This window comes from Aulonocara stuartgranti (assembly GCF_965226115.1).
Source record: "Aulonocara stuartgranti genome assembly, chromosome: 2".
Lineage (NCBI taxonomy): Eukaryota > Metazoa > Chordata > Actinopteri > Cichliformes > Cichlidae > Aulonocara > Aulonocara stuartgranti.
The window spans coordinates 9,389,792-9,417,674 of record NC_138940.1 but is presented as its reverse complement, the minus strand read 5'-3'; the positions used below and the strand labels follow the sequence as shown (position 1 = coordinate 9,417,674).

The 27,883-nt window shown below is 45.2% G+C and overlaps 1 protein-coding gene across 1 annotated transcript in view; it reads left to right on the top strand.

Annotated features, from left to right (window-relative positions):
- abca1b (ATP-binding cassette, sub-family A (ABC1), member 1B) overlaps positions 1 to 27,883 on the top strand; it is a 40,731-nt gene that overhangs the window by 8,213 nt on the left and 4,635 nt on the right. Inside the window, exons 4-42 of the mRNA XM_082549707.1 lie at positions 3,480 to 3,621; positions 5,160 to 5,278; positions 11,023 to 11,144; positions 11,742 to 11,945; positions 13,150 to 13,239; positions 16,416 to 16,656; positions 16,976 to 17,115; positions 17,197 to 17,313; positions 17,449 to 17,643; positions 17,729 to 17,934; positions 18,481 to 18,657; positions 18,745 to 18,967; positions 19,095 to 19,316; positions 19,396 to 19,600; positions 19,832 to 19,945; positions 20,083 to 20,257; positions 20,343 to 20,474; positions 20,572 to 20,849; positions 20,929 to 21,149; positions 21,409 to 21,484; positions 21,564 to 21,814; positions 21,925 to 21,976; positions 22,054 to 22,176; positions 22,415 to 22,563; positions 22,654 to 22,778; positions 22,863 to 22,961; positions 23,104 to 23,293; positions 23,702 to 23,796; positions 24,459 to 24,491; positions 24,580 to 24,685; positions 25,009 to 25,083; positions 25,624 to 25,793; positions 25,906 to 26,083; positions 26,163 to 26,278; positions 26,409 to 26,553; positions 26,652 to 26,775; positions 26,884 to 27,013; positions 27,113 to 27,239; positions 27,795 to 27,857. Of these exons, the coding sequence (XP_082405833.1) occupies positions 3,480 to 3,621; positions 5,160 to 5,278; positions 11,023 to 11,144; positions 11,742 to 11,945; positions 13,150 to 13,239; positions 16,416 to 16,656; positions 16,976 to 17,115; positions 17,197 to 17,313; positions 17,449 to 17,643; positions 17,729 to 17,934; positions 18,481 to 18,657; positions 18,745 to 18,967; positions 19,095 to 19,316; positions 19,396 to 19,600; positions 19,832 to 19,945; positions 20,083 to 20,257; positions 20,343 to 20,474; positions 20,572 to 20,849; positions 20,929 to 21,149; positions 21,409 to 21,484; positions 21,564 to 21,814; positions 21,925 to 21,976; positions 22,054 to 22,176; positions 22,415 to 22,563; positions 22,654 to 22,778; positions 22,863 to 22,961; positions 23,104 to 23,293; positions 23,702 to 23,796; positions 24,459 to 24,491; positions 24,580 to 24,685; positions 25,009 to 25,083; positions 25,624 to 25,793; positions 25,906 to 26,083; positions 26,163 to 26,278; positions 26,409 to 26,553; positions 26,652 to 26,775; positions 26,884 to 27,013; positions 27,113 to 27,239; positions 27,795 to 27,857 (5,750 nt within the window). The remainder of the gene's footprint in view (positions 1 to 3,479; positions 3,622 to 5,159; positions 5,279 to 11,022; positions 11,145 to 11,741; positions 11,946 to 13,149; positions 13,240 to 16,415; positions 16,657 to 16,975; positions 17,116 to 17,196; positions 17,314 to 17,448; positions 17,644 to 17,728; positions 17,935 to 18,480; positions 18,658 to 18,744; positions 18,968 to 19,094; positions 19,317 to 19,395; positions 19,601 to 19,831; positions 19,946 to 20,082; positions 20,258 to 20,342; positions 20,475 to 20,571; positions 20,850 to 20,928; positions 21,150 to 21,408; positions 21,485 to 21,563; positions 21,815 to 21,924; positions 21,977 to 22,053; positions 22,177 to 22,414; positions 22,564 to 22,653; positions 22,779 to 22,862; positions 22,962 to 23,103; positions 23,294 to 23,701; positions 23,797 to 24,458; positions 24,492 to 24,579; positions 24,686 to 25,008; positions 25,084 to 25,623; positions 25,794 to 25,905; positions 26,084 to 26,162; positions 26,279 to 26,408; positions 26,554 to 26,651; positions 26,776 to 26,883; positions 27,014 to 27,112; positions 27,240 to 27,794; positions 27,858 to 27,883) is intronic.

Below are 27,883 nucleotides of genomic sequence, written 5' to 3'. Positions count from 1 at the left end.
GGAAACGCTTTCATTCCTCACCGATTATCTCAGAGGAGGAGCGCCTCTCTGCCTCACTCGGGCCAAACGTCAACATCAGGAGATGAAGATGGAGCAGGAAGCTGCTCGTCTTCCTCTTTCCCCGTGAAAGCAGAAGCTCTGGGCACTCGAAGTACTTTCACTTCTCGTGCTGTGTGAGAATAGTTGTGCAGTGCTTCACGCAGCATGTGAGCTGCAGGGACGTGTTGAAACTCGCCACGCTGGATCAGAGACGAGCTGGAGCCCGCTCGATCCTTTAATATCCAGTTTTACACACCAGCATAGCTTTGAACATGTTCATGGAGACGAATTTATAATGGTTAATCCCTCTGCGTGGGCACTTTGGGTCAACACCGCGTGCTAAACGTGCTGTACAAATTAATGTGACTTGACGTGACACGACAGCTCCGCTGCACACAGTTCAAACTTTTCTGTTTGTTTTTGTGGCATATATTCAGAGCTGCTGAGCTGCTTTCAGCTGTAGATCCCACTTTTCTTTCAGGCGATTGTCCACCATGCCGGCCAAAAACATCAGAAGTATAATGGATGTGATTGAGTCAACAGGGTAAAATTACTTTTTAAGATTAATTTCTAAAGAGAATGTGGCTGTTGACATCACCTTTAACGAGTCTGAATCAGTCATGTGAGGGCAGTCTCCTTCATCTGTGGCTTCTTTTTAAGGTTTTTCCACATTATTCACTTCAGTTGACTCTGTTTACAGCATCTAAAAAAAGTTTAGATGCTGTTTAAAATCTAAAGCGTAAAACCAAAGTGTGGATGTTTCATCCTAAAGCAACTCGTCAAGTGTTGAAATTTGATTGTCTTTTTAAAAAATATCAGCTCTTTCTCAAATTCAGTTGTTAACACGCTTGAGTGAAGTTGTTACGGGAGAACGTTTCCCACTGAGGTGCATCACATCTGTACACCAACGTGTTACTCCAAAACCTCTGACCTTTCAGGGGTGTACTTGAATGCATCGCCAAGTCTCACAGGTGATTTAAGAGTTAAGGCGTGGTTGAAAAACTCACCTGCTGCACTGTGACCAGATAAAGAAGCGCTTTGGGAAGAACATATTTCAACTGTGCTCCTGAGCAAATAAGATAAGATACCTTTATTAGTCCCACGAGTGGGAAATTTCATGTTAAGGCTGCCGATCTAGTGCACGCAATAGCGGCGCCATCTTACCCCCCGACCATACATACATGACACAAAAACATCACATGGGGAAGACAGGTCAGAGGAGTATGCACAACACGAGGAAAGATAAGGAGAAAAAAATAACTCCCCCAGACTGAGCTCCAACAGGGAGATCAGTTTGAGAACAGAAAAAAAAACACCTCTGCACATAAGAGCACATGAAAAAACTCTTAATACACCAAAGAAACACATGACAAGCAACAGGGATGGGTAAAGGGTGAGAGACAGCCAGTGTAGACAGTACATCCGGCCTGCAGCATAAGCGCTGGTCTCCTTGATCCACCGTCGGCATCGGAAGGGAATAAGCGTCGAAGGTGTTTGGAGGGGGAGGGGGGATGAGTGTACATCTGCATGTGTGTGTGTGTGTGTGTGTGTGTGTGTGTGTGTGTGTGTGTCCAAATGAGTTTATTTTACCAACTTCCAGCAAACTCTGAACACCTCAGGGGCCACGATAAGTGAAATTACTAAATAAAGCAGCCAGCTGACTGAGGTGTAACCACGCTGGAATATAACTGCAAAGAAAACAACGTGATGATGTGGATGGTGTGACGCAGTTATCACAGCAGAGTCAGGCCACAGTGCGTAGATCCACATGTTTGAGTTGGCAGCACGAAACAGAAGTTCTGTTTCATAACAAGTCACAGACAAGAGAGTCTCCACCTGCTGCTGGGACAGGTGGAGGACTGAAGGATATCCCTTTAGTCTGTCTGTGCCTAGACTAGCGCCATCTTTAGAGTATAACTATTTTCATTACAGTGTGTAAAAGGCTGTTTATGGCTATGATTCAGACGTCACTGAATAGCGAGCTAGCGTAGGTTACCAACCATAACACCCACATAACCTCAGCTTTCTTTCTTCCTCTAGTTTTTTCTTTTTCAGCCCCAGTGGGAAAAATCTTGATCTGACCTGTCTGTGTGTATGAACATGACTTCTCTGTCACGGGCAGCAGACATGATGAAAGTGATAAGTTTATTAAAATATTTGCCTAAACCCGCATGTTTATGTTTACCTGCCTGTTTTTGAGGATTGTTGGCAGACCGCTGCTGGTGTGGGGAAATCATGGTGCACAAGTGGACCCAATTGCAGTAATGTAAATTGCACGAGTCTGCATATGGACCTGCTTACAATGTAAATCTGAACCTGACAAACACCAGGAGGGAGGTCCGAGCGGGTGGAGCTTTTGCTCGAGCTATTAATTGATTAAGCAGCACACAGTTCATCATTTGCTCTGTGGCACTCGTGGCTCAAGAGTTGGGAGTTCGCCTTGTAATCGGAAGGTTGCAGGTTCGAGCCCTGGCTTGGACCGTCTTGGTCGTTGTGTCTTTGGGCAAGACTCTTCACACAGGTGGTGGTCAGAGGCCCCGGTGGTGCCAGTGTCCGGCAGCCTCGTGGCTACAATGTAGCTTGCCATCACCAGTGTGTGAATGTGTGTGTGGATGACTGGATGTGTAAAGCGTTTTGGGGTCCTTAGGGACTAGTAAAGCGCTATACAAATACAGGCCATTTATTAACATGTTTTATGATCATTATCAGTTCACAGATTTAAGCTGCAGTGTGTCTTTTACACCCAGTTTAACAAGTCAAGCTCTGGTGTTTTGGTCTGGAGCCTGTGGGAGTTTTTCACCCCTGAGCTCATCCTGAAGCTGTTGTTCCACCTGTGTGGCCCTCACTCTGCTGTCGAGTGAAGTGAATCTGCGCCTCTCCTTTATCTTATCTGTGTTTTGATTAAAAAGAGGCCAGTTGGCAGTCGTAAAGGTTCCCTGATATCAGCGCCTTCTCTGTGCGTACAGCTGACACGGTGAAGCTCAATGAGAGAAAGGGGATAAAGGTCTTTGCTCTCAAAGTGAACCCGCTCGTGCCTCTGCCCTCGGCTTCAACCTGCAGCGGGTGCCGCTGATGCTCGACTGAGGGCGACAATAAACCAATTGCAGCTTATCTGACACCTCTGAGTCCAGGTGAACGTGGGAACACTCTGTTCCATCAGAGCAGGAAGATAAAGAAACACCCTGAACATCTTTCAGATTAAATCTGACCGCAGCACACAGGCAAAACCACATCTATGGCTTTAAAACCTGCATATCTTACATTGGGAAACACAGGGGCTTTATTCTCTTCATGTTACAGTGCAGAGGTGAGAGGGCGCCTAAAAATGTGCACTATATCTCCTGTGAGCCTGTTTGGAGCTGGTCACAGCTTTCCTGTCATTTTTACTGCAAGATCTTCCGACTTTCTTGTGACTTCCTGTTTTCATTTCTTGTCTGCAGGTCATTTTCCAAACAAGGCGATGCCATCAGCCGGCACGCTGCCCTGGCTTCAGGGAATCCTCTGCAACGCCAACAACCCCTGCTTCAGACATCCGACACCGGGCGAGTCCCCGGGCATCGTCGGCAACTTCAACGACTCAATGTGAGTGGCCAAAAAAGAGGCTTTTATTCTGAAAAACTTCTCATCTTTATTAAACTGCTAAAGCGTGCTTGTGGTTTCATCTTTTACTAATCAGCAGACATTTTTAAGTAAAATGAATTTTATTCTGATAGTACCTCACATTCTTTCATTTCATTTTCATTACATTTACATATAGAGTGAAATCTCAGCTCAGTTCTTACATAAATGCCGTCTGTAGAGCTGAAACAGGCTGTCAGTGACTTTATTTCTGAAACTTTATTGATACACTTTAACTTTCCTCCTCTCACACATTAACAGACAAAACAGAATTTTAAGATTTCAGCTGCTTTTACCTCTAACCAACACCGGCAGGTCATCTGCTCTCAGTGTTTGTGTATAAGCTGACGCTTCAGCTGTTTTCATGGCCTAAACCCAAAATCAGTAAGGATTCATCATGACTGATTACATCACACACATCAGCCGATTTTGTGGTCGCTTTTTTCGCTATTAGTTTACACTCGGGAGCTGCTCGTTAAGCGGTACTGGAACAGTGACCTTCAAAGTAAAAGCTGCGGCCTTTTGAAATGTGTTGGTTTCACCAATAAGGAGTCGCTTTTACTATGAAGGCGAACATAGTTTTTTTTTCTGGTTTGTGTCGTATGTGTTTGACTTTCACCACCACTCTGTGGTTAGTGGGCGAGCGTTTGCAGACTAACCGGCATCTTTCATCCAACCTGTGGTGTACCGTGGGAATCTGCTGGTGACCAGATCGATCATAAAGAGGTTTTGGGTGCAACATCTTCTTTGTGAGCCAATATCACCCAGAGGTCGCTGGAGGTTCGCTGGTCTCTAGGCCTGTGTGACTGAGGCCCCAAAGCTTTAATCTTATTGGTTGCTTATCAAATTCCTGCTACGTTTCCATTCTCCTAAGGAGCCAGAAGCTCAATAACTCTCAGATGTTGTGACACATAAACATCAACTACTTTTAAGACTTAAAGCTACGATATAAATTACTTATCTGAGCTTTTTCACTTTAATACTTCATGTTCCTTTACTTGTTTTAAAGTGACACTTAAACTTCCTGTAGAGTTTAATTTTGAACCTTTTTCCACTGTTTCACTTCACATATTTTAAATAGCACCATCTGCTGACACCTTCCTCCCTTTTCTGTCTGCAGACAGTCAGTGTAAGAAGGTTAGCTTTTGAACCTGTGGACTGAAGTAGTATCCTTACATATCTACTACTTTTATCTAGAACCTACCTTTGGCTGATCCCTTGTTCAGAAGGTGGTCACTTCAGCTGCAGATTGGATCTGTGATCAAACCGGGGGATCTTTTGCTTGTTAGGCGAATGTAAACCTTAAACTCTGGAGTTTAGTTAGTCACTGCTTCCATAATAACTAACACTTTAACTGTTTTGAGTGTCAACAGAAATGTCATTTTAACCTGTTTGTTGTTTTCACTGTAAGCTGGCATGTGCCGGGTCTTTCCCTCTGTGTTTGTATGCATGCTAAGAGCTTCTTTGTGGCTCACGTTTGATGTTTTACTTTTATTTTGCAGAATTTCTCGCCTTTTCTCGGACGCCAAGAAGATCCTCCTGTACAGTCAGAATGATAAAAACCTTGAGGGCTTCAAGGAGCTGGCTCAAGCCCTGCAGGTGCTGCAGTCCAGCCGCTCAGGTAGGACACGCAAAACGCAACCCTCACTGTGTGGGGATGAGCTCAGATCAGGGTTAGCGATGCAGTTTGACTTTGTTTGATTTCGCTAATCTGAGCATCAGTGTGGTTTGGAGTGATAACAGACATATCAGCCGTAATCACGTCATCACAAATAAGAAATACACAATGTAGATAAAAACTCAAAGCGTTTAAATGGCTAAAGTTCCAGCTACGAGGTGTATTTATAGACATGTTCTTGTTTTAATCTTAACAACCTGCACACGGCAACAAAGATTAAAAAAAGGACTTTGCCAGCTTTTGGATAAGAAAAGAAAAATCTTACTGTGTCAACATGACCATAGTAATAATATTCATTATTATCATTTTTAAACTGTATAACAGAACAAATGCAGAATTTAAAAGAAGTAGAACATTTTCTTTTAACAGCCAGCCGGTGCCTAAATGTGAAGGTTTTATCGCCATTCCTTTAACAGAGGAACCTAAAGGCCAAAATGCATGCACTTATTTTGAAAGGTAATGTTGTAAAAACACAGCAGAACCCTAAAACTGGTCACCTGGGCCCTGATTGGTGTTAAGAAGTTAAACTTACTGAGACTTCAGGCCAGATGAGAGCCTCGGAAACCAGCCACATAACACCCATCTTCCATATTTCTGTGAGAACAGTTCCTCGTGCAAAACAAGGAAGCTGGAGGCAAAGGTTTAAACATTTCTTGTGCTGATTTTATGGCAGCTATAGGACTTGGTCTTTTCAGACTTTTGAGACGCACCTGATGAATTCCTTAACCCCAGGTTACCATGTTAGAGGAGAAGATGGACTGAAGTTATCACCTAATGCTGGCTACATTGGTTAGCAAGCTTCATCTATAGACTGTACAGTAGGACACAAACAGTTAACAGACAACTTGGACGCCGTATTCATACAATTAAGCTAACAGCAGCCATAATATTGGTTGGATAATTGTATAAAAATTAAAAAACTGCTGGAGCCTCGAGTGGACGTTAGAGGAACTGCAGCTTTTGAAACTGGAGCGTTAGCTTTTATTTTTTAGCCCCAGAGGTTAATGTTTGGAGAGAATGCCTTGACTAACCCTACAGTGTAATTCATAAACCTGTGAGTCATGACTGTCGGCAGGCTCTTTTTTTGAATGCCACCTTCGTCAATAAATCATCTCTGAGATCAGCTCGCTGAAGGAACCTAACAGCTAGCGAGTCTTTGCAGAACCTCTCAAAGGTCAGCAGGTTTTTAGGAGTCCTTTCTCTGCCGCAGGAGTTTTCAGGCTCGCTGAACAAAAAGAATTTCTCTCTTTTGTGCGTTAATTTGCAGCTTTGGCTCTCTGTGGGGGGCGTTTGTTTTCCCTACCTGCACCGACCTGCCGGCTCTCTTGCTTCTCCTCCCTGTTGAATGAGCATCAGCACGTTTCTGCTCTTTATTCCCTCTAATCTGATAATAAATGAAGCAGTTTTATTGGTCAGGAGGGCGATGGTGTGATGAGGGGGCGGCATGACACGCTGCAGCAGGTTTACCTGCTTACCTTCCAGGTGAGCTCACCTGGTTAGAGGGCAGCAACCAGGATTCAGCAGTTCTCAGGAAACTTCATAGCCCGAGGCCTTAGAAACAGATCTGCGAAAATGCAAATGTTTCTCTGCAGGAAAGCGACCTTTAACGGTTTGTTCAGCACCAATAAAACAGATTTTCATCTGACAGACAATTTTCATGTCAGTTTTAAATCTAAAGCAAGCATAGAAAGCTAATCAGCTAATTCTCAAGCTTCAAATGAGCCAAGACCTCCAACGTTCACATCGAGGCGTTAAGGCTAAAGACCGCACAACGAAACACACTGAAAGTTTTTCCTTTGTTTGTTTTTTTCTGGTGGTTTTTATAGTTTGTTTTGTCACTTTGTGTTGTTTTTGTTTGTCTGTGTTTGTGTCCTGGTTTTTGTCTCTTCATGGTTAATTCGTTGTCTTTTTGTCTGTTTTTGTCTCTTTTGTAGTTGCTTTTTGTCTCTGTATGATATTTTGTTTCTTTGTATCCAGTTTTTGCCTCTTACTGTTTGATTTCTTCCTCTTTGTGTTTTTTTTGTCTTTGTTTTTGTGGTGTTTTTATTTGTCTGTGGTTGTTTTTTGCCTCGTTATGCTGGGTTTGTTGTTTTGTTCTGTTGTTTTTGGTCTTATGTTTTGGTTTGGTTTGTTTTGTATGACATGGGTTTTTTTTGTCTCTGGTTTATTTATTTGTAGGGTTTTTTTTTTGTCATTTTGTGTCCTGTCTTTGTCTCGTGTTGGTTTTCTTCTCTTTGTATTTGATTTTTGGCTGTTTATGTTGTTTTTGGCTCTCTGTAGTTGGTTTTTGTCTCTGTTTTGTTTTTATGGTTTTGTGTCTTATTGGTTTTTGTTTCTTTTTATCTTGTTTTTGCCTCTTCATGTTTGTGATTTGTGTCTGTTCGTGTTATTTTTTTTCTATGGTTCCATGGGTTATTTATTTGCCACTTTGTGTCCTTTTTTTATTTTTATGTGATTGTTTTTGTTTCTTTGTATTCAGTTATTGCATCTTTCTATTCAATTGTTCCCTCTTCGTGTTTGATTTTTTTCCACTTTGTGTTGTTTTCTCTCTGTTGTGGATTTTGTCTTTCGGTTGTCATCTGATCGCGAGCGGTCACTCCACACGCAGTTTTCTGATATTAACACAACTCTCTTCTGACTCTGCTGAGGGGGGTAGAAGGGTGGCAGCAGGAGCCGATTCTGATTGGCTGGCCCTGTGGCCCCTCCCCTGCAGGTGGACTGACAGGGTCAGCGTACATCGTGCATGTTCGCGACGCCCTGTCGTGTTGGGTTTTCTGCTGCTCGGCTCGGCGCCGTCCCGCAGAGCGTCACTGAGTTCAGATGTGTCCCTGCAGCTGTACAAACATGTAATTCAGAGTGCCCTAATGGGGGTCCACATCAGACCTGAACCTGGATTGGGTCGCTGCAATCATCTCACATAACCATTACTGTACAGTTTAGCAGCTGACTGTTAGTTCCTCTGTGGATTAAAACCCATCCGGCAAGCTTGAAGTCATGAAAGTGGAGGACTCTTTGAACATCTTTAGTTTCTGAAACACTATCAAAAAGTTCAAACATGATGAGCGGCAGACAAGAACCAGTTTTTTAATGTGGTACCGGAACGCGGTGGTGTGGTGGTTTAATGATGGCGAGTTGTGATTGAAGCAGACGGGCTTCTCTGCTGGAAACTGCTTCTCATTTGACCAATCACATCACTGCGAGCTGCTGATGTCAGACAGCTGGACCTGTCCTCTGACCCATCACTAACACTAACTGTAGTAACACTCAGTCGGCTTTTTGTCCCCAAAGGGCCTCTATACCTCCGCTCATCTGAGCACAGATGAACACCACATGATTGTCGCCTTCGAGCTGAAACAGGAAAATTAATCATCGATTGATTTATTAGAGACAGATCAGAGAACATATGATACTTCCTCGGAAAAGACTCGCTTTTACGGCAGTCCTACCTGAACTTGATCTGTTCAGGGTTCCTCCTGCTCGAGCAGGAAGTGAAGCGAGTAGCTGATCTGGGCTGGCACTGAAATCAGATTGAGGCTGAGGAGTGACGGCTTCTGATTTTAAATAATTTCTTTCACAACAAAATCACATAAATCATAAATATGATCTCCGTATTTTAGCTGAACATGCTGAAGTCTGCAAACATGGAATGAAAAGTGGAAAATTTAAACAGATAAATGGTAGATCGTCCAGGCTTACAGAAGCTTGTAAACCATAAAGTTGTGCTACGTGAGATAAGCGCAAAGACAAAGTGCATTTAGTGAAAACAATAAGCTGTCACACAAAACTGGACTAAAAGAAAACGTAAAGAAAATTGTGTGGGCTGTCACAACCCAGCGTACTCCTAGTGTCAGTCCCAAGGCCAGATAAGTGGGAGGTTTGCGTCAGGAAGGGCATCAGGCGTAAAATCTGTGGGAAAGCAGATGTGCAGATCCATCCATGGCGACCTCTGGGGAAAATAAGGAAGCAGCCGGAAGTACCTGTACTGTCCGGTCCAAATATGGTCGTTTGTGACAAACCTGTAATAAAATATGAATATAAAAAACCAACATGGCACGAGCCAAGTTACTAATGTTAAGTCACTTTGAGTGAGCTAAGGTAACAATTGTGTGACAGCACAATGGCTTTGTCCATGTTTTATAAAGTCTGTGAATAGAAGGGTACAAATATTAATTGGATGTATGAAAATACAGATCACATCTTGGAAAATAAGAAGTGAAACAGGAAAATGCAGCAGAAGAGGGATAAAAAGATATGCCTCAGTTTGATGCTCTCCTGCTGATAAACAGAGTGATGAAGGAGCCGATTAATAACGGTGACGTCGTTCTAAGCTGGAGGATAAAAGCTTCTGAGGAAGCTCGACGATGCTTTTATTGAATTTTAGGGTTTCTGATGGAAGCTGGCTGATGGATCAGCAGCCGCATTTTACCAGTTAGAGCGTTTCTTCATGGATGTCCATAAAGCTGCAAATAAAACCAATCGATCGATACATTTCTGTGGTTTGCTGATGTTCAGCAGGCTGGAGGCAGGAGGACAGCAACGACTGTAATCTTGGATGATCCGTCATCTTAAATCTCCATGTTTTGAAAGAGTGAAGCAACACAGGCAGAGAAGCTTCACACGTTAGCTTCCTGTTTGTTTCAAATGAATGACAAGAGAAGCTCCTCTCAGCCTTCGTTGCAGCTGCCTGTTCAAACCTGCAGAAGAAGAAGAAAGGCGCAGGGAGGGGTGGGCATGTATGCGTGCGGGGGCATCATGCAAAAGTGCATCCAGCTGCTGTGATGGAGCTGAGTGGAAAGTTTGACCTGCAGGCGTGTGTGAGCACGCAGGTCGAACGAAGAGCAGCGATGACGTAACAAAGACTGAACGTAAAGCCCACTTGCAGCCGCTCGGGTACGGACGTGCCCCCGACAAGCCCAAATATGGTCCGAACGCCTCCTCAGGCCGCAGTTATAGCATCTGTACCTTCACTAAAATGATTTCAATCTGACTTTCAGATTCAAACTGACATCAGATTAAAATAGAAAATCCAACCACAGTAAACGGACCATTAACAATCACTCCAGCCGTCCAAATCCAAACACATAAAACCTCTCAATCGTCTGGGATTATTGGTAGTTCAAATATCTGTCAAAGGTTTTTATTGCTGTAGCAGTCGGCTCTGTTACCAACAGTCACACCTGTTTGTTTGTTTTTTTAATTTATTTTAATCTCAGATCTGTGTTTTTGTGCAATTGAATTTTTCTCATCGCAGCTTTTTGGGGTGTTTGAGGAATTTTGTTTTTCAGGGATTCCTCACAGTTTACTTACCAATGTCATAAGAACATAGAGGAATGTCTCTGTTTAATGGCCTGACTGTTACCTGTTAGTCTTTCTCCTGCACCAATCACGAGTCAGTGGTGTGTCACCTGAGAGGCCTAAAAGCTTGAATGAAACCAATGTTTTATCAGCCTGTCTCGTTCTCAGCTTGGACGGATTTTAGTCAAACCGAAAGCAGAGATGTCATTTTAAAAATGTGCTGGGGGAACTGCTTCACCCTCTCCTCTGTAAAAAATTACACAATTGCTTTGTGGCCACAAATACGTTCACATTTAAAAGACAAAACCCTCTGATTTACTGGAGGAGGAGAAGGGGGAGTCAGGTTTCTCTGACCTGCTCTGTTTTGTCTGTTTTTGTTTTTTCTCCCACAGGCTTCAAGTTGAAGCATTTCCTGCGAGACAATGAGACTCTGTCGAGTTTTCTGTTGAGGAACGCCTCCTTCCCCGAACACAGCGTCCAGCAGATCACGGAGGCCGACATAAACCTGCAGAAGGTGAGGAGGCATTCTGCACATGCTCAGTCTGTGAGCCCTACATGGATACGGGCAGCTGGAGGAATTTTACTCCAACTTTCATTCATGAGAAAACTAACAGTGTGGAGTAAAACCATCCACAATATACAAGATAAAAAGTTGACAGATATCAGATGAAAGTCTGAAAATATAGGTAAAATTTAAAAAATATATAAAATGCAAAGAAACACAACACAGTATGGAGTAAAAGAAGAAGAAGAAAGTGTCAGACTAAATAAAATAAATAAATAAAAAAATATGCAATAAAAGCTGGAATATTGTGAACCGGTGTACAGAACACAAGAAAGAAAAATGCAAATATGAATTAAGTGGAGAGGTGGAATAACAATAAGGAGGAAAAGTTCGTGAATGATTAAACACTTGAAATAGAATTTGCTAACTTGCAGAAAATCTGCAGAGTATATGGAATAAAAGACTGAAATGTTGGAGTACATGTTACACAGTAAAACATGAAATAAACACAATGATTGAAACTAATTTCAGAATATTAAAGTCAGACTATATGAAGCGAAACCTGAAGATAAAGAAATCCCTCTTTGGCCTCTGTTTCTGTCTCAGGTCCTCCTCGGGGGGTTCGGGGTCCACCTGAGGGACATGTGTCCCAGGAAGGGGGGCGAGCAGAGCCTGGAGGAATTTGTGACGATCTCGGACAAACAGGTGTCGGCGATGGTTCAAGAAAAGATCTGCCAGGGTCTGCCCGCCTGGCTCAACCACGCCGAGGAGCACTTTCTGGACAACTTGGACTTCCTCAAACCCATCCGGGTAAATACGGCCCTGCTAATCCACTGATATGATTCATGTTTTGCTCATTTAAAGCAGGTTTTTCATCCAGAAACTTTTAGAAACTTTTTCTCCCAGTGTGAAACCACCTCCTGCAGCGTTTCAGCTTATCCTGTATGAACACATTTCAAATCGTGACTTGTCTTCTTTTCTGTTAAATACTTTCTCAGATATAATGATCCTTATAGATGTCAAACACTTGAACTGGCACACTGAGCACTTTTTAGCCCCGAGTTCTGCCTGCAGGTGTGTCTTTCAGGCTGCCTCTAACATACTTTAAATAACAAACTTGTCTGAAAACGTGAATTTTACACTGGAATAGTCCAAAGGCATTTTTTCCTCCCCCCCTCCGTTCAGGTGACACAGCAAAGGTGTGCTGGCGTGTCCTCAGCATATTAAATGTGTGTGTGTGGGAGGAGGCGTGCCTCGGCCTGTCCCAGCTCTTTACAGTCTCAGTTTTCGTAGCCCGGAGACCAGTTTTAAAGAGTTTGAAGGATTCAATGCAGCCATATGTCACAAGAGGCCTCAGCCTCTTTTGTGTGCAGAAATCTACGAGCACTTCGAGTGACTGCAAAGCTGAAACCGTGCGAGTTTCCACAGCAGCACAGAACGAAGTCCGTGAAAATCCAGCAGCCTCGTCTCAGAGAAGTCATAGGTGTTTAGCTAGTTATCAGTTATAGGAATCTTAAACAGAGTGAACTAGACTTAAAAGCCAGATTTTAGGGGAAAATCCCCCACACATGCCCATTATTGCCGTGCATTTATCTCCAGTTATGACACAGCAACTTTTAAAACTTGATTAAAAATCAGACAAATGACAACGTTCGGAGAAAAGTGGACAACACGAAAGCAAAGAAATGTTAGATACTCAGAGACAGAGGAGTGAAATCGTCACAAATATGAGCCAAAAATAAACAACAGCGAGCAGAGTTCAGGTGATCTGCTAGAAGTGCAGAACACCTAAAGAGTTCAGTTTGCTGGACGAGTGCTAAATCTGTCTGTTTACAGGGTCCAGAGAACGTTCGTATGATGACTTATGTCATCACTCAGTATCTTTCAACACTGCTAGGAAGGTCTCTGTCTCATCTGACTGTGAAACATGTAAAAATAAAAATAACTAAACTGAAGATATTATTTATTTCAGCCAAGGTTGAGCTGAAACTGAAAATGTCTCTTTGTCTTTCAGAGGGACGTCAGGGCTGACCCCGAGGCCGTCCAACAGGTCGCCAGGGCAACCGACAACCTGCTGGATAGTCTGGGTTCACTGGCAGTTGAGGTAAGTCATCAGCAGGAGCTCAGACCTTTATTAGTACGATTAATATCTCAGCAGCCGTGTTATTGGTTCACAGGTCCAGTTCAGACACTGAGGTTTAGCTTAGCATAAGCTAGCAGCTTAAACCACCTGTCAGTCAAAGAGGCCACTCCCCTTTCGTATCAGGCTCTGAAGGGGTTTATTTTTGCTTTAAATTGGCCTCTTTGGGGACTGGCTCACTGCTGGAGCCTCTGGTGGACATTAGAGGAACTGGAGCTTTAGCTTAACCCTTTATCCCTGATGGCTGATGCTTGATTCAGGCTGATGCAAAGATCATCAGTCAGTTTTTCTTTGTGTCTTTTCATCATGTGCTTTTAATGATGGTGTTTGTCTCACGAACAAAGATCTGGGCACAAAATATCACAGTCAGCTTTTTACTGGACATGCGCGTCACCCAATCGAGTCTTCCGGGCCACGTCAGCACCATCAGGGGCCACTGGGTTTACTTGGCAGCTCCGAGTGTCTCTGCGAGTCTTTGTGTCCAGATAAAAGCAGTTTCCCTGCAGCAGAGACAGACGAGTTCCCAGCTGAACAAAGACTCAAATGTCTCAGTGGGTTTTTACTTCACAGCCGCCTCAGGAGGAGAAAGCACGAGTCCGAACAAACAGCAAACACTCAGCGTCCGTCTACGTCCTGCTGAGACGCTGAAGACCGCAGATGGCTGCATGCAGCCTTTAGTGACCATGTTAGAGGTCACAGAGACACTGAGGGGGCTCTGAAAGCTGCATTGTGTGGCAGAAAGTGGTTTGCGACACATCTGCAGCTCTGCAGAGCCTCCAGCCTGGGATTACAGTGGGAATAGACTGGAAATAAAGTTTGAGTGGGAGACTGTGGTTGGCGTGAACAGTTTGATAACCAGAGTAAAGTTCAGTTAGACTTCCCCAGATTGTTGTTTTTTGCCCCGAGGTTATCACACACTTTAAAACACACAGTACACACAATCGCTCTGTGGGCTAAAGTGAAAACATGTGACAGTGTTTTTTTTTGGTTTGTGCAGGCGCTGAGTCAGGGACAGGATGAGTGTGATCCTGTGAAAAAGGGATTTAAGATGGGCATTATTGAACTGGCAATCCAGGAAATTACAACATTTAGTTTAAAAAACCCAAACAGCTAAATAACTTTAACAATCTTATCTCCTTCGTTCTGCTTTGTTCTCATGGTCAGAGAGGAAGTGTTTTTCCCAGCACTGCATTAAAAATCATGTGATGAAGAAAGAAGAGACACTCAGCTGTGATGGGACCATTAGAACAAAACCCATTTTACATTTTCTGTGAAAAACTCCCAGTTTAAAATAACTTTATTCAAACATCTGGAGCTCCATCTGTTTGATAGGATCCCAGTCATATGAAAAACACATACAGTGTCTCCCTGTCCACAGGTAAACACGTAGTTTACACGCCCACGCTGTCAAAACCTGACCTACTTTCAAGCGTCTCAGCTGTGAGGTTTAAAGGCGATATGTACGGGATCTGATGATACGGCGACAATAAAGTAGTCCTTGTTTTACTGCCTGGTTAATATATTTATTTGTTTAATCAGTTCATAAAAGAGTGCTTTGAACAATAACTTTACAGCTTTAACATGAATGGTAAAACATGCCTGTCTGAATTTCCCAGAGCCCAGGGGACACACTATAGAAGCACTGACAGCAAAGGCTGGGGACAGTAGAGAAACAATAAACATGCTGAGGACAAAAACGGGAAACCCAGCGTAGAAATACTGGAAACAAACTTTAGAGATACTCGACACATAGTACTCAAACTTTTGCAGATAATCCGGATAAATATTGAAGAGGTGGTGGGGACAAACTGAAGAAATACTGGGACAAAACTGTAGACATATTGAGGACATGTTTGGGACAATAACTACCCTTTTCCTCAGATTGGAGCTGCAGCAGTTTCACTTCTGCTGATGCCGCTGACCTAAAGTAACCTGCGGCTCTTCCTCTTTGAGGTCCCTTCCTCCTGAGGCAATAAAAATAATAACATCTGAAGCTCCCTTTACCTTTCCTCTATTGGTACTTTTTTAATGCTCATATTTAGATTCTGCCAGCAGGCACCAAAACTCCTGTGGTGTTCCAGTCAAATTAGAACCTTTTCATTTAGAAGAAACTCACATTGTTACAGAAGAATGTGTTCTTTCTGGTTCCTATTTTGTGACACACCTGGGGAACATCTGTGAGCTTAAAAGGACCTAATTACCAAAAACAGGTGAAATAGCAGAACTGGAAAGATTTTGAGTCAAACAAGCAAAAGTTGATGCTCAAATCTGTAAATCTGTTTGGTTTATTCTCCTTTAAATGAGATGTTTTTAGAGACTGAGCAGACACATAAATCATGATGTGGTTTAAGGACCGAATGATTAATCTGTGAGCAGAAAACCAAACTGCTTAATGAGTTATCAGATATTTTGGTTACAACTGTGAGACTTTTAAAAGCTACTTCAAATTAAGCATGTGGACCTTAAACCTTGTTTTTTTTACATTAACTGGATCAGCTCTTTGCATCTGAACTTTTGCTTTGTTACATCACTTTTGTTATGATATGTATAAAATTAGTCTGAGCTTCAACAGGAAGCGCAGCCAGACACGAGTTTACTGTCAGCAGTTTTTAGCTAGGGGAGAGTTCAGCTTCATTCTGTGATCCATTTTTAGCATGTTCAGTTTTTAACCTTCGGCGAATGTCTATAATTCCTGAGTTCAGACTCTTTTTAAAGTTTATTTCATTTTTAATTGCGCATTGTTTTCCACTTGAGCCTTAACTTTGATATTTTTCATTTATTACATGTTTATATATTTCAATTTATAATTTTTATGTAAATCTAGCGCTGGTTCATAACAACAGAGAGAGAACCCAAACATTGGGTCAGGGAGGAGCATCTGCCTTGACCTGAGGGGTGAAGGAAAAGAGAGGAGAGTGTAGATAGACAGGGCAAAACACAAGCTACAGTCAAGTGCAGACAAAATGTAACATTTTGAAGAGGGAAGTGGATGCTCAGTGCATGATGGGAAGTCTCCCATCTCCTTGAGCATATAGCAGCGTAAATTAAGGGAGGGTTCAGGGTTCGCGTGATCCAGCTTTGGCTATCAGTCCAGTCTCCCTCGACCAGTCTGACCAGTATCTTCTGTCTTGGGTCTACAGTTGGCCAGTATGAAGAGCTGGATCGATCTGAGGAATGAGATAGTCTTCCTGACGCAGAACGCCACGTCGTCGCCCAGCACCATGTACCAGGCCGTCTCCCGGATCGTGTGCGGTCACCCTGAAGGCGGCGGCCTGCAGATCAAATCCCTCAACTGGTACGAAGACAGCAACTACAAGGCTCTGTTCGGAAACTACAACAGCAGCGAGGACGAGACGGCGTCGCTCTATGACAACTCCTCCAGTGAGTCCTCGGGGTCATCCTCGGACCTTCCAACCCCAATGAAGCTTTTGTATTCAGTAGACAAACATTCAGCTAATACAGCCCATGTCAGAGAAACTAAACTCTTGCTATATAACAGCCTCCTGTGAACAGATATATGTCCGAGTCCAAGAATAAAAACACTGAGGTGGACATGAGCTATTATGTCCACTTCAAGTACTCTAGGTGCTTTTAAAGCCAGACTCTGATACTTCTGTATTTATTTTTCTTTGTGTTATCGTGATTCCTGAAACATGCCTGCTACATGTATGTGGTAACCTCCATCACATGTGTGTCGTAGCTCCGTACTGTAACAGCCTGGTGAAGAACATGGACTCAAACCCCATGTCCAGGATGATCTGGCAGGCCCTGAAGCCCCTGCTGTTAGGGAAGCTCCTGTACACCCCCCACACGCCCGCCACGCAGAAGATCATCCACGAGGTATGATGTCACTTCCTGTGCAAATGGTCACCTTTAGCTAGTAACCCAGGGTAAAAAGACTCATGTCTGTGGTGTGTTTAGGTGAATCGGACCTTCCAGGAGCTCGGTGTGTTCAGGGAGCTGGGGGGGATGTGGGAGGAGATAAGGCCCAAAGTCTGGGACTTCATGGAGAACAGCGAGCAGATGAACGTGATCAGGGTAAGCAAGCTCCGCCCACCACCTCACGTGTTCTTCATCATCGATGTCTTTCTAACTCATCTGCTTTATTTTAGACAAAATGTTCTCATACCTTTTCTTTTTTCCTTTCTTCTTTCCTTCCTATCTTTCATTCAGACTCTGCTAAAGAACAACATCACCGCCAGAGTCTTCCGCGCTCAGCTTGCTGACACGGACTGGACCGTAGAGGACATCTCCAACTTCCTGTCCAAGCAGGCAGATAACCAGCAGCCACCAGGCAGCTACCTCACCTGGAGGGATGTGTTCAACGAGACCGATCAGGCCATCATGAGCATCTCCCACTTCATGGAGGTCAGTATCCAAGCATGCAGGGAAACTGGCTGTAGTTGGTGTGCACAGATCACATGACCGGATCTGTGTCTGTCTGTATTTTAAGTGTGTGAACCTGGACAAACTGGAGCCGGTCTCCAACGAGGAGAGAATGGTGAACGTGTCCATGAAGCTACTGGAAGACAGGAAGTTCTGGGCAGGGATTGTGTTTCTGGATGTCCCTTCCAACGCCACAGAGCTACCTCCCAAACTCAACTACAAGATCAGAATGGACATTGACAACGTGGAGCGGACCAATAAGATCAAAGACGCGTAAGGAGCCACACACACAGGCAGATAAAAGTGTCCTGTTCCTCATTCCTAAATTCCAGAATTTACTCCAGTAAAGCCAGCACAAATAGTTTATAGGTGGGTTTGTGTACGGTCCGTGTGAGGACTCGCCTCTCAGTCAGCAACAGCCAGGACATCCCCGTAATGTAAAGCATTTAATTTCTACAGGTAAAAACTGTATCTGGCAACACTGTAGAGAAAGCATAAACAGTATGTGGGTGAAAGGTTATCTGATGCTCTGCAAACCAGAGTTTTAGGTTTGTTTTTTAAAATTAATTGGAGCAAATTTTAACACTTAACTTATAATAATTACATTTTTACAACAACAGTTTTTTTTAATGTACTTTTAAGTTACAGACCTTGCAATGCAAAATAATGCATTTGAGGTCTAAATTGACAAAGTCATGGCCTTGGCTCCTTTGCTTGAGCATTACCTTTCTTTCAGTCTTGTACTGTTGCTTCTGTAGCTCTTTATCACATCCTGCTGTTTAACTAGCAGCACTTCCTGCACTCTGTCCTCCTTCTCAGATACTGGGACCCGGGTCCTCGTGCCGACCCGTTTGAGGACATGCGTTACATCTGGGGTGGGTTCTCGTACCTTCAGGACGTTATTGAGCAAGGCATCATCAGAGCGGTGACGGGCACCAAGGAGAAGACGGGAGTTTACATCCAGCAGATGCCGTACCCGTGTTACGTAGATGACATGTGAGATTATTCACATCATTTCCCAGGTTTGGTCCCCTCCTCGCCGCTCTCGGTCTGTAACCCCGTCCTTCCTGTCCTCTGTCTCAGTTTCCTGCGGGTGATGAGCCGCTCCATGCCTCTCTTCATGACTCTTGCCTGGATGTACTCAGTGGCCATCATCCTGAAGAGCGTGGTGTATGAGAAGGAGGCTCGACTGAAGGAGACTATGAGGATCATGGGTCTGGATAACGGCATCCTGTGGTTCAGCTGGTTCATCAGCAGCCTGATTCCTCTGCTCATCAGCGCCGGGCTGCTAGTGTTGCTGCTCAAGGTGACGACTAAAAACCAAAATACATAGAAAACAGTGTCATTAGAAAAACAGAGCATCCACACATACACATCTCCAAGAATGCAATATTAATAATGTCCCATCTCTTCTTCTCGTGGTTCCTGTGCAGATGGGGAACCTCCTGCCCTACAGCGACCCCGGCGTCATCTTCCTCTTCCTGGGGTCCTTCGGTGTGGTGACCATCATGCAGTGCTTCCTGCTCAGCACGGCATTTGCCCGTGCCAACCTCGCCGCCGCCTGTGGAGGAATCATCTACTTCACCCTCTACCTGCCATACGTGCTCTGCGTCGCCTGGGAAGAGTACATCGGCTTCGGGACGAAAGTCTTCGCTGTAAGGCTGCGCATCTTTTTCACAATTTTAATGTTGTGATGTGATGGGGCGAGTCACATGCCCACCTCTCGCTCTGCAGAGCCTTCTGTCCCCTGTGGCGTTCGGATTCGGCTGCGAGTACTTCGCCCTGTTTGAGGAGCAGGGAGTCGGTATCCAGTGGAAGAACCTGGTGTCCAGCCCACTGGAGGAGGATGACTTCAGCCTCCGCACCGCCATCATCATCATGTACTTTGACTCCTTCCTGTACGGAGTCCTGACATGGTACCTTGAAGCCGTGTTTCCAGGTGAGAGCTTTTCTTCTTCGTGTGTTTATTGAACTGCAGTCATCATTATTTAGCATGCTACAAGAAGTAATTGTTAGTTATACATTATTAACGGTTATAATCAACACATCCTTTGAATAGCTCATCCCCAGTTCTTCAAACTATCGATCAGTCCACAGGCTGTTTGTACACTGACCATGAAAAATCTCTGATACACAACAAAGACTCCATAAAGCACGTTCTGCTCCTCAGGTCAGTATGGGATCCCTCGGCCGTGGTACTTCCCCTTCACTAAATCCTATTGGGTTGGAGAAAAGGACGGAAAGTCCAACAAACTCCCACTGAATCGGAGAGGAAACCCCGGAGGTGAGATTACTGTGCTGCGAAGCTCCAGAACTTCCTCCTAAAAACCAACAACTGAGTTCTCTTTATTTTTAAACAGAGTTTTTAATGTGAAAGAGACTTCCTGAACATTGCAGTAAGATGTGTCTGCATGTCTGCAGCGGTGTGCATGGAGGAGGAGCCGGCTCATCTGGAGCCTGGAGTCTACATCGAGAACCTGGTGAAAGTTTACCGTCATGGTAAGAAGCTGGCGGTGGATGGACTGACGCTCGGCTTCTACGAGGGACAAATCACCTCCTTCCTGGGACACAACGGAGCCGGAAAAACCACCACCATGTGAGTCCGAGACACACCACACTGCTGATACAGATTCTGCCACAGGTCCTGGTGCAGGTAACATCCTCCTCTCTTTTCCCTGCAGGTCCATACTTACTGGCCTGTTCCCACCTACCTCTGGCACTGCCTACATCCTGGGCAGAGACATCCGGACAGAGCTGAGCGCCATTAGGCAGAGTCTGGGAGTCTGTCCACAGCACAACGTCCTCTTCAGCATGTGAGTGCTTTTCCTCAACATGCTTGTTATGCTGTCTTCGCTCCGTCTTTACCTCGATTGTTACGTGACCTTGCTCATGTTGTGGCACCTCTTGCAGGCTCACGGTGGAGGAACACATCTGGTTCTACGCACGGCTCAAAGGCTTGCCAGAGGAACGCGTGAAAGGTGAGATCGAGCAGATCCTGCAGGACACAGGGCTGCCGCACAAACGCAACTGCAGGACCAGCACTCTGTCTGGGGGCATGCAGAGGAAGCTGTCCGTGGCCCTGGCCTTCGTCGGGGGGTCAAAGGTTGTAATCCTGGACGAGCCCACAGCCGGCGTGGACCCTTACGCCCGCAGAGGAATCTGGGACTTGCTGCTGAAGTACCGTCAGGGTAAGGTTCTCCCAGATTGGTCAGATTTTAGCTACTCTCTTCGTTTTGACTGGATTTTTAACGTTGGGTCTCATTTCAGGCCGGACCATCATCCTGTCCACTCACCACATGGACGAGGCGGACATCCTCGGCGACCGCATCGCCATCATCAGCCACGGGAAGCTGTGCTGCGTGGGCTCATCTCTGTACCTGAAGAACCAGCTGGGGACCGGCTACTACCTGACGCTGGTGAAGAAGAACCCAGAGCCATCACTCAGCTCCTGCAGGAACTCGGCCAGCACCGTCTCCTTCACCAAGAAGGTCTCTGTAGAATTTATTTACTAGTAATGCTTAGCTCTGCAGTTTTCAGTAGTATATAGGTCTTTCTTTACACTGTATTCCAGTACGATTGATTAATTTTCAGCAGTTTGTCTGTTAGTGAAAAGTATTTTTGGAGTATTTTACCTTTACCGTGTAGTTGTCTCCTTATAGTATTTTTCTTTAGCATTTGGAGTATTAATTAGCATTATTAATTCCTGTGCAGTAGCAATACCTTAAAGTAAAACCATTTGTGTTTTAGGAGGAGGAGTGCGGCTCAGTCAGCAGCAGCGACGCAGGACTCGGCAGCGAACATGAAAGTGAGGCCGCTACCATCGGTGAGCTCTCTGTTCCCACAGAGCGTTTGATTGGTTCGCTGTCCGGTGGATCTGATTTGTTTTGTGTCTCCGTCTTCAGAAAATGGCCCAGCAGCATCCACCTGCAATATCCTCTTTGTACCCCCGGACGTGTCGCTGGTTTCTGCCTTGATCCTGCGTCACGTCCCCGACGCCCGCCTGGTGGAGGACCTGGGACACGAGCTGACCTACGTCCTGCCATACAGCGCTGCCAAAGACGGAGCCTTCGTGGAGCTCTTCAAAGACCTGGACACGAAGCTTTCCGACCTCGGCATTTCCAGCTACGGAGTGTCGGACACCACCCTGGAGGAGGTGGGACACATTTAAGTAAAACTGATTTGTGAAGCATTCTTCTCGGTGAATCACCGTGAAGCATGAAAACAAAAGTATGACATTAGTTTTAATGTTTTATGTCACTTTAGATTTTCCTGAAAGTGGCTGAAGACAACAGAGTCGACACCGAAGTGACCTCAGGTGAGGAAGGAGTGATGTCTGACTGTGACATATCAAAATAAGAGCCTGAAATCACATTTCCAAGTTTTTTTGTTTAGACGGGACACTTCCTGTTCAGAGGCGGAGGAGGACTCATGCTTTCGGTGGAGGAGACCCTCAGAGCTGCTTGAGACCGTTAACAGATGATGACAACGATGACTGCAATGATTCTGAAGACCAAGGTACAAAAAAAACACAGCAAAGCAAAATGTATTCACAGAGAGTTACAATGGGATAAAATACCAGGGGCGCAAAATTCAAGGGAAGAAATCAAAAGACTGGAATTTCAAAATAAAGCGCCAACTGTACAGAGTAACGAGTGCAAATATGAGAAGTTTCTCACTTTTGTTGTCTTGTAACATCCTGTCTGCGCACTCTCAACGTTTTCTTATTTGATCATGTGACCTCGTTTCCTCTCAGAGTGCAAAGAAACCGACTGGCTGAACTGTACTGACGGTAAAGGCTCATATCAGGTGACAGGCTGGACTCTGAGGAGGCAGCAGTTTATTGCTCTGATGTGGAAGCGGTTTCTGTATGCCCGGCGCTCCAGGAAGGGCTTCTTCGCTCAGGTATGCCGTCGCCAGCGATAAAAACCCGCTGCTGCTTTCTGATCAAACCGGCCTGCTGCGGCTCATCGGGGAAAAAAATCTGTGTTTCAGATCGTCCTTCCGGCCGTGTTTGTCTGCATCGCTCTGGTCTTCAGTCTCATCGTGCCGCCGTTTGGAGTTTATCCCAGTTTGGAGCTGCAGCCGTGGATGTACCAGGAACAAGCGACCTTCATCAGGTACACGACTGCCCTGAACTCTCACTGAGTTATCCAGAGGTATTTCCTGCGATCTGACTGTGGTTGTGTTTTTCGTCCTCTCAGTGATGATGCTCCTGGAAATGCCAACATGCAGAAGCTTTTAGATGCGCTGCTGAACGCTCCGGGATTTGGGACTCGCTGCATGGACGGATACACGAACCCGTAAGAAACTTCGACACCCTGAGCATTACATTCACTTTAAACTAGTCTTCATCAACGTGTGAGCGAATCAGCTTTTACTCACCTGAAACCTCACTACATTTTTTTTTCTACCCTCTGTCTCTTCCTCTCCTCCTCCCTGTAGAGAGGCACCCTGTACGATGGGCGATGAGGACTGGTACACTCCTGAAGTTCCTGAAAGCGTCCTGGAACTCTTTAGCTCCAGAAACTGGACCATGGACGATCCCTCTCCAGCCTGCATGTGCAGCTGCGATGGCAAGAAGAAGATGCTGCCAGACTGCCCGGCTGGAGCCGGAGGTCTGCCCCCACCTGAGGTCAGAGCACGGGGAGTGGTGGGCAGATACGAAAGGAGGACACACACATTCAACCTCTATGGGATGCTCGTTTTACACCCAGTCAACTTGCTAATTAACCTCATTAGCTGGCAGATGTTCCAACAATAGGTTTTTAGTGTAATCGTTTTTTTAGCTGTAATAACTTTATCAAAGCCACTTTGAGCTCTCTGAAGGGGAATTTCTGTAAGCTTAGAAAAACTTTGAAAAGAATCACCTGAACACACTTAATATTAAATTAGTTTTAACATAGTTTTTAAAAAAAAAACGCTATTTTGTGCATTTGGCCCAACTTTAGTCTTAGATTTACCTGACCTAAGCCTGACCCACCTGTGTGCAGCACCCTGTGAAATTGTGGTTAAATAAAAAGGGACTCTTCCTGTCGTTCAGATGAAGCTGAGTGAAACGGACATCCTACAGAACCTCACTGGGAGAAACATCTCCGACTACCTGGTGAAGACTTACGCTCAGATCATTGGCAAGAGGTAAGACACACTCAGAGGACTCACCTGCTCTCTCACACACACACACACCTACACACACACACACACTCAGAGGACTCACCTGCTCACACACTCACACACACACACACACACACACACACACACACACACTCAGAGGACTCACCTGCTCACACACTCACACACACACACACACACACACACACACACGCTCAGAGGACTCACCTGCTCTCTCACACACACACACACACACACACACACACACACACACACACACACACACACACACCTACACACACACACGCTCAGAGGACTCACCTGCTCACACACACACACACACACTCAGAGGACTCACCTGCTCTCTCACACACACACTCACACACACACACACACACACACACACACACACACACACCTACACACACACACACACACACGCTCAGAGGACTCACCTGCTCACACACACACACACACACTCAGAGGACTCACCTGCTCTCTCACACACACACTCACACACACACACACACACACACACACACACACACACACACACACACACACACACACACACACACACACCTACACACACACACACACACACACCTACACACACACGCTCAGAGGACTCACCTGCTCTCACACACCTGAACACAAGCCAGACTGAAAGTTTTTTTCTGTTTTCACAGCTTGAAGAACAAAGTCTGGGTGAATGAATTCAGGTCAGTGTCTGGTTTTATTTTGAAATCATAAACACCATCTGTTGGTCATTTGTAGGTGCTCAGCTGTTTTCTTTTGGTATTTTTACAGGTACGGAGGCTTCTCATTGGGTGCCAGGAGCACTCAAGTCCTCCCTCCGGCTAACGAGATCGACGACGCCATAGAGAGAGTCCGAAAGATCTTTGAGTTAGAGAAGGTCAGTCAGAGAGAAACATGTTTGACTCATTGCAGCTTTTATTGTCCAGACATTCCTCCAAGCTGTCGGGTTTATTACAAAGCAGACGTTTTACTAAAAACACACCGGCTTCAGGCTCGACTCACAGGCTGATGAACTCAAAAGACAATTACACCATCAGAATCTAAGTTGAGATGGTGGATATATTTTAGGTCAGAAATAATTTATCTTTAGTCTAATGAAGTTCATCAGAGGAAAGCCAGTCCACCTGTGTGATCCAGAACCAGCCCTTGGTTCTTTAAAGGGAAAGTAAGACTTTGAAATGTGACTGCTGTTTCCTGCAGGGAGCCGCTGCAGATCGATTCCTGGACACTCTGTCTGGCTTCATCAACGGTCTCGACACAAAGAACAACGTCAAGGTGAGAACACATGGTGGCGCCGGCCTCAGGAGTATGACTGCAATAATAACTGTAGTATTTTCAATGAAGGTCTGTTTGGTCTTTATACTATGAATTAGCGTTCCAGCATTTCGTGCTTTATATCAACAGGAGATATTAAGACAGTTTTTTCAGGGTTGGGAAACACTTAAGTTAAAATCGTTTTATAGTTACATTTTTTCCAATTATTGAAATCTAATAATACGAGTGGACTTTTGTGGACTCAACATGAACGTGCGGCAGGTAAATTGTGTGGTTTACAGACAACTTGATGTCATTTTTCTTTGTTGTTTTGTTTGTAATGTAATATGTTTTGATTTTATTACTAATTACATGTTAGAAACAAAACCATCAGTCCTTCAATCAAATATTTGACTCACTTCACCCACTGACAGCTGAAAGAGTCAGTTTAGTCAAACCTGCGGATTAAAACTGGTCATTCACGGCTCTGTTGGGAGGAGGGGACGCCAGCTAACATGAAGAGGCTGTTCACTGGTTTGTCCTTGAATCCTCTCTCCTCAGATCTGGTTTAACAACAAAGGCTGGCACAGCATCGGTGCCTTCATCAACGTGATGAACAACGCCATCCTCAGGGCAAACCTCCCTCAGGGGAGAGACGCCAGCAAGTACGGCATCAGCGCCGTCAACCACCCGCTGAACTTGACCAAGGAGCAGCTGTCCCAGGTCGCTCTGTGAGTGCACACCTGAACGACACACCTGTCGGCAGTCTTTGTTTGCACCTCAGTCCTCTTAACCCCCCCTCTTTGTCTCTCCCCACCACCTCCTTCTGCTCTTCATCTCCAGGGTGACGACCTCCGTGGACGTCCTTGTGTCCATCTGCGTCATCTTCGCCATGTCCTTCGTGCCTGCGAGCTTCGTGGTCTTCCTCATCCAGGAGCGGGTCAGCAAAGCCAAACACATGCATTTCATCAGTGGCGTCCATCCGCTGCTCTACTGGACCGCCAACTTCATATGGGACATGGTGAGACCCGAAACAAGTGCCCCTGTGTCCTGTGTGTTTGTGCGCTTGGGTGTTTGCTGATGCCTGCTTGTCTCTGCAGTGCAACTACATCGTCCCGGCAACGCTCGTCATCCTCATCTTCATCTGCTTCCAACAAAAAGCCTACGTATCATCCACAAATCTGCCGACCCTCGCCCTGCTGCTGCTGCTCTACGGGTCAGATACTGCAAAATACTGCAAAGTACTGCAGTGTACTGCATGCTGCCACTGTATCATACTACATCAGAGAGTGACACCGAGCCAGTTTGTGCTCTAACAGAAACCTTTGTTTTCCTTTTTCTCCCAGCTGGTCAATCACGCCGCTCATGTACCCGGCTTCCTTCTTCTTCAAGATCCCCAGCACGGCGTACGTCGTCCTCACCAGCGTCAACATCCTCATCGGCATCAACGGCAGCATCTCCACCTTCGTCATGGAGCTGTTCGGAAACAACGTGAGTCCTCACGGACGCCGACGCTAGATTTTAAAACGATTCACAGATCGAATGAAAATAAACCCGAGAGCAGCGGTTTGACTTTCCATTCTTTTCAGGAAATCGGAGGAATCAACGACATCCTGAAGAACGTCCTCCTCATCTTCCCTCATTTCTGTCTCGGTCGAGGTCTCATCGACATGGTGAAGAACCAGGCGATGGCCGACGCCCTCGAGAGATTCGGTAGCTTTCCAGTTTCTGATCGCAGCATTTATTTATTTGTTGTCTGTAGTCAGTCAGCGTGATGTGAGGCTGTTGAATGGCTCTGTGAACGCTGTGGTCGTGTTCCAGGTGAGAACAGGTTCCGCTCTCCTCTGGAGTGGGACATGGTGGGAAAGAACCTGCTCGCCATGGCTGTGGAGGGAGTTGTCTTCTTTTTCATCACCGTCCTCATTCAGTACAGGTTTTGCATCAAACCCAAGTGAGTCAGCACACCTGGATCGCTTCATTTCGTCTTATGTAGACCAGTTTGCAGGAAAGCCGGTATGAGCACCGTGTTTGTGCGTCTATGTGTGTGCAGGCCGGTCAGTAAGCTCACCAAACTGGCACCTCTGGGTGAGGAGGATGAGGACGTGGCCCGAGAGAGACAGAGGATCGTCCACGGCCTCGGACAAGGAGACATCGTGGAACTTCGGCAGCTGACGAAGGTGCAGATTTTTATCCAACTTGTTTTTTCCACCTGAACCAAACACACAGTCAGAGGCTGAATGACGCTGATAAACTATATTAATGAAACAAAGCAAGTACTTCTTAAGAGCTGTTACCCAACGCAAGGAAATTTTAACACAGCTTTTCCAAACATCTGGTTTTATTTCAGATGCTTACGTTATTTTACTTTCCACACAGAAACAGAATTTTTTCACCAAAACCAGAAACTACCAGGGTCAAGATGATTAGCCCCCATCCTAACAGTCAGTTTTGTTTAATTTTTGCAGTCGTTTCTTGTAGTTTTTAACAAGTCTCGTGTACGTCTCCTGAGCAATCCCAGCCCATTCTTCTTTTGGGAACTTCTCAGGCTCCTCCTCAAATCTGGAGGAGCCTGAGAAAGAAAACCTAATGAGTCACTCTCTCTTTCTCCCAGATTATAACAAATCTGTTGTTGTGTATGTGTATTTTTATGATGCTTGTTAATCTTTATTGGAGATTGGAAGTAGTTTAATCCAAAGTAAATGATTCGTGACCGAGTGAACTGTGTCCTGCAGGTGTTTAAGAGGAAGGAGAAGCCGGCGGTGGATCGACTGTGTGTCGGGATTCCTCCCGGAGAGGTGAGCTCGATCTGCAGTCTCATGTT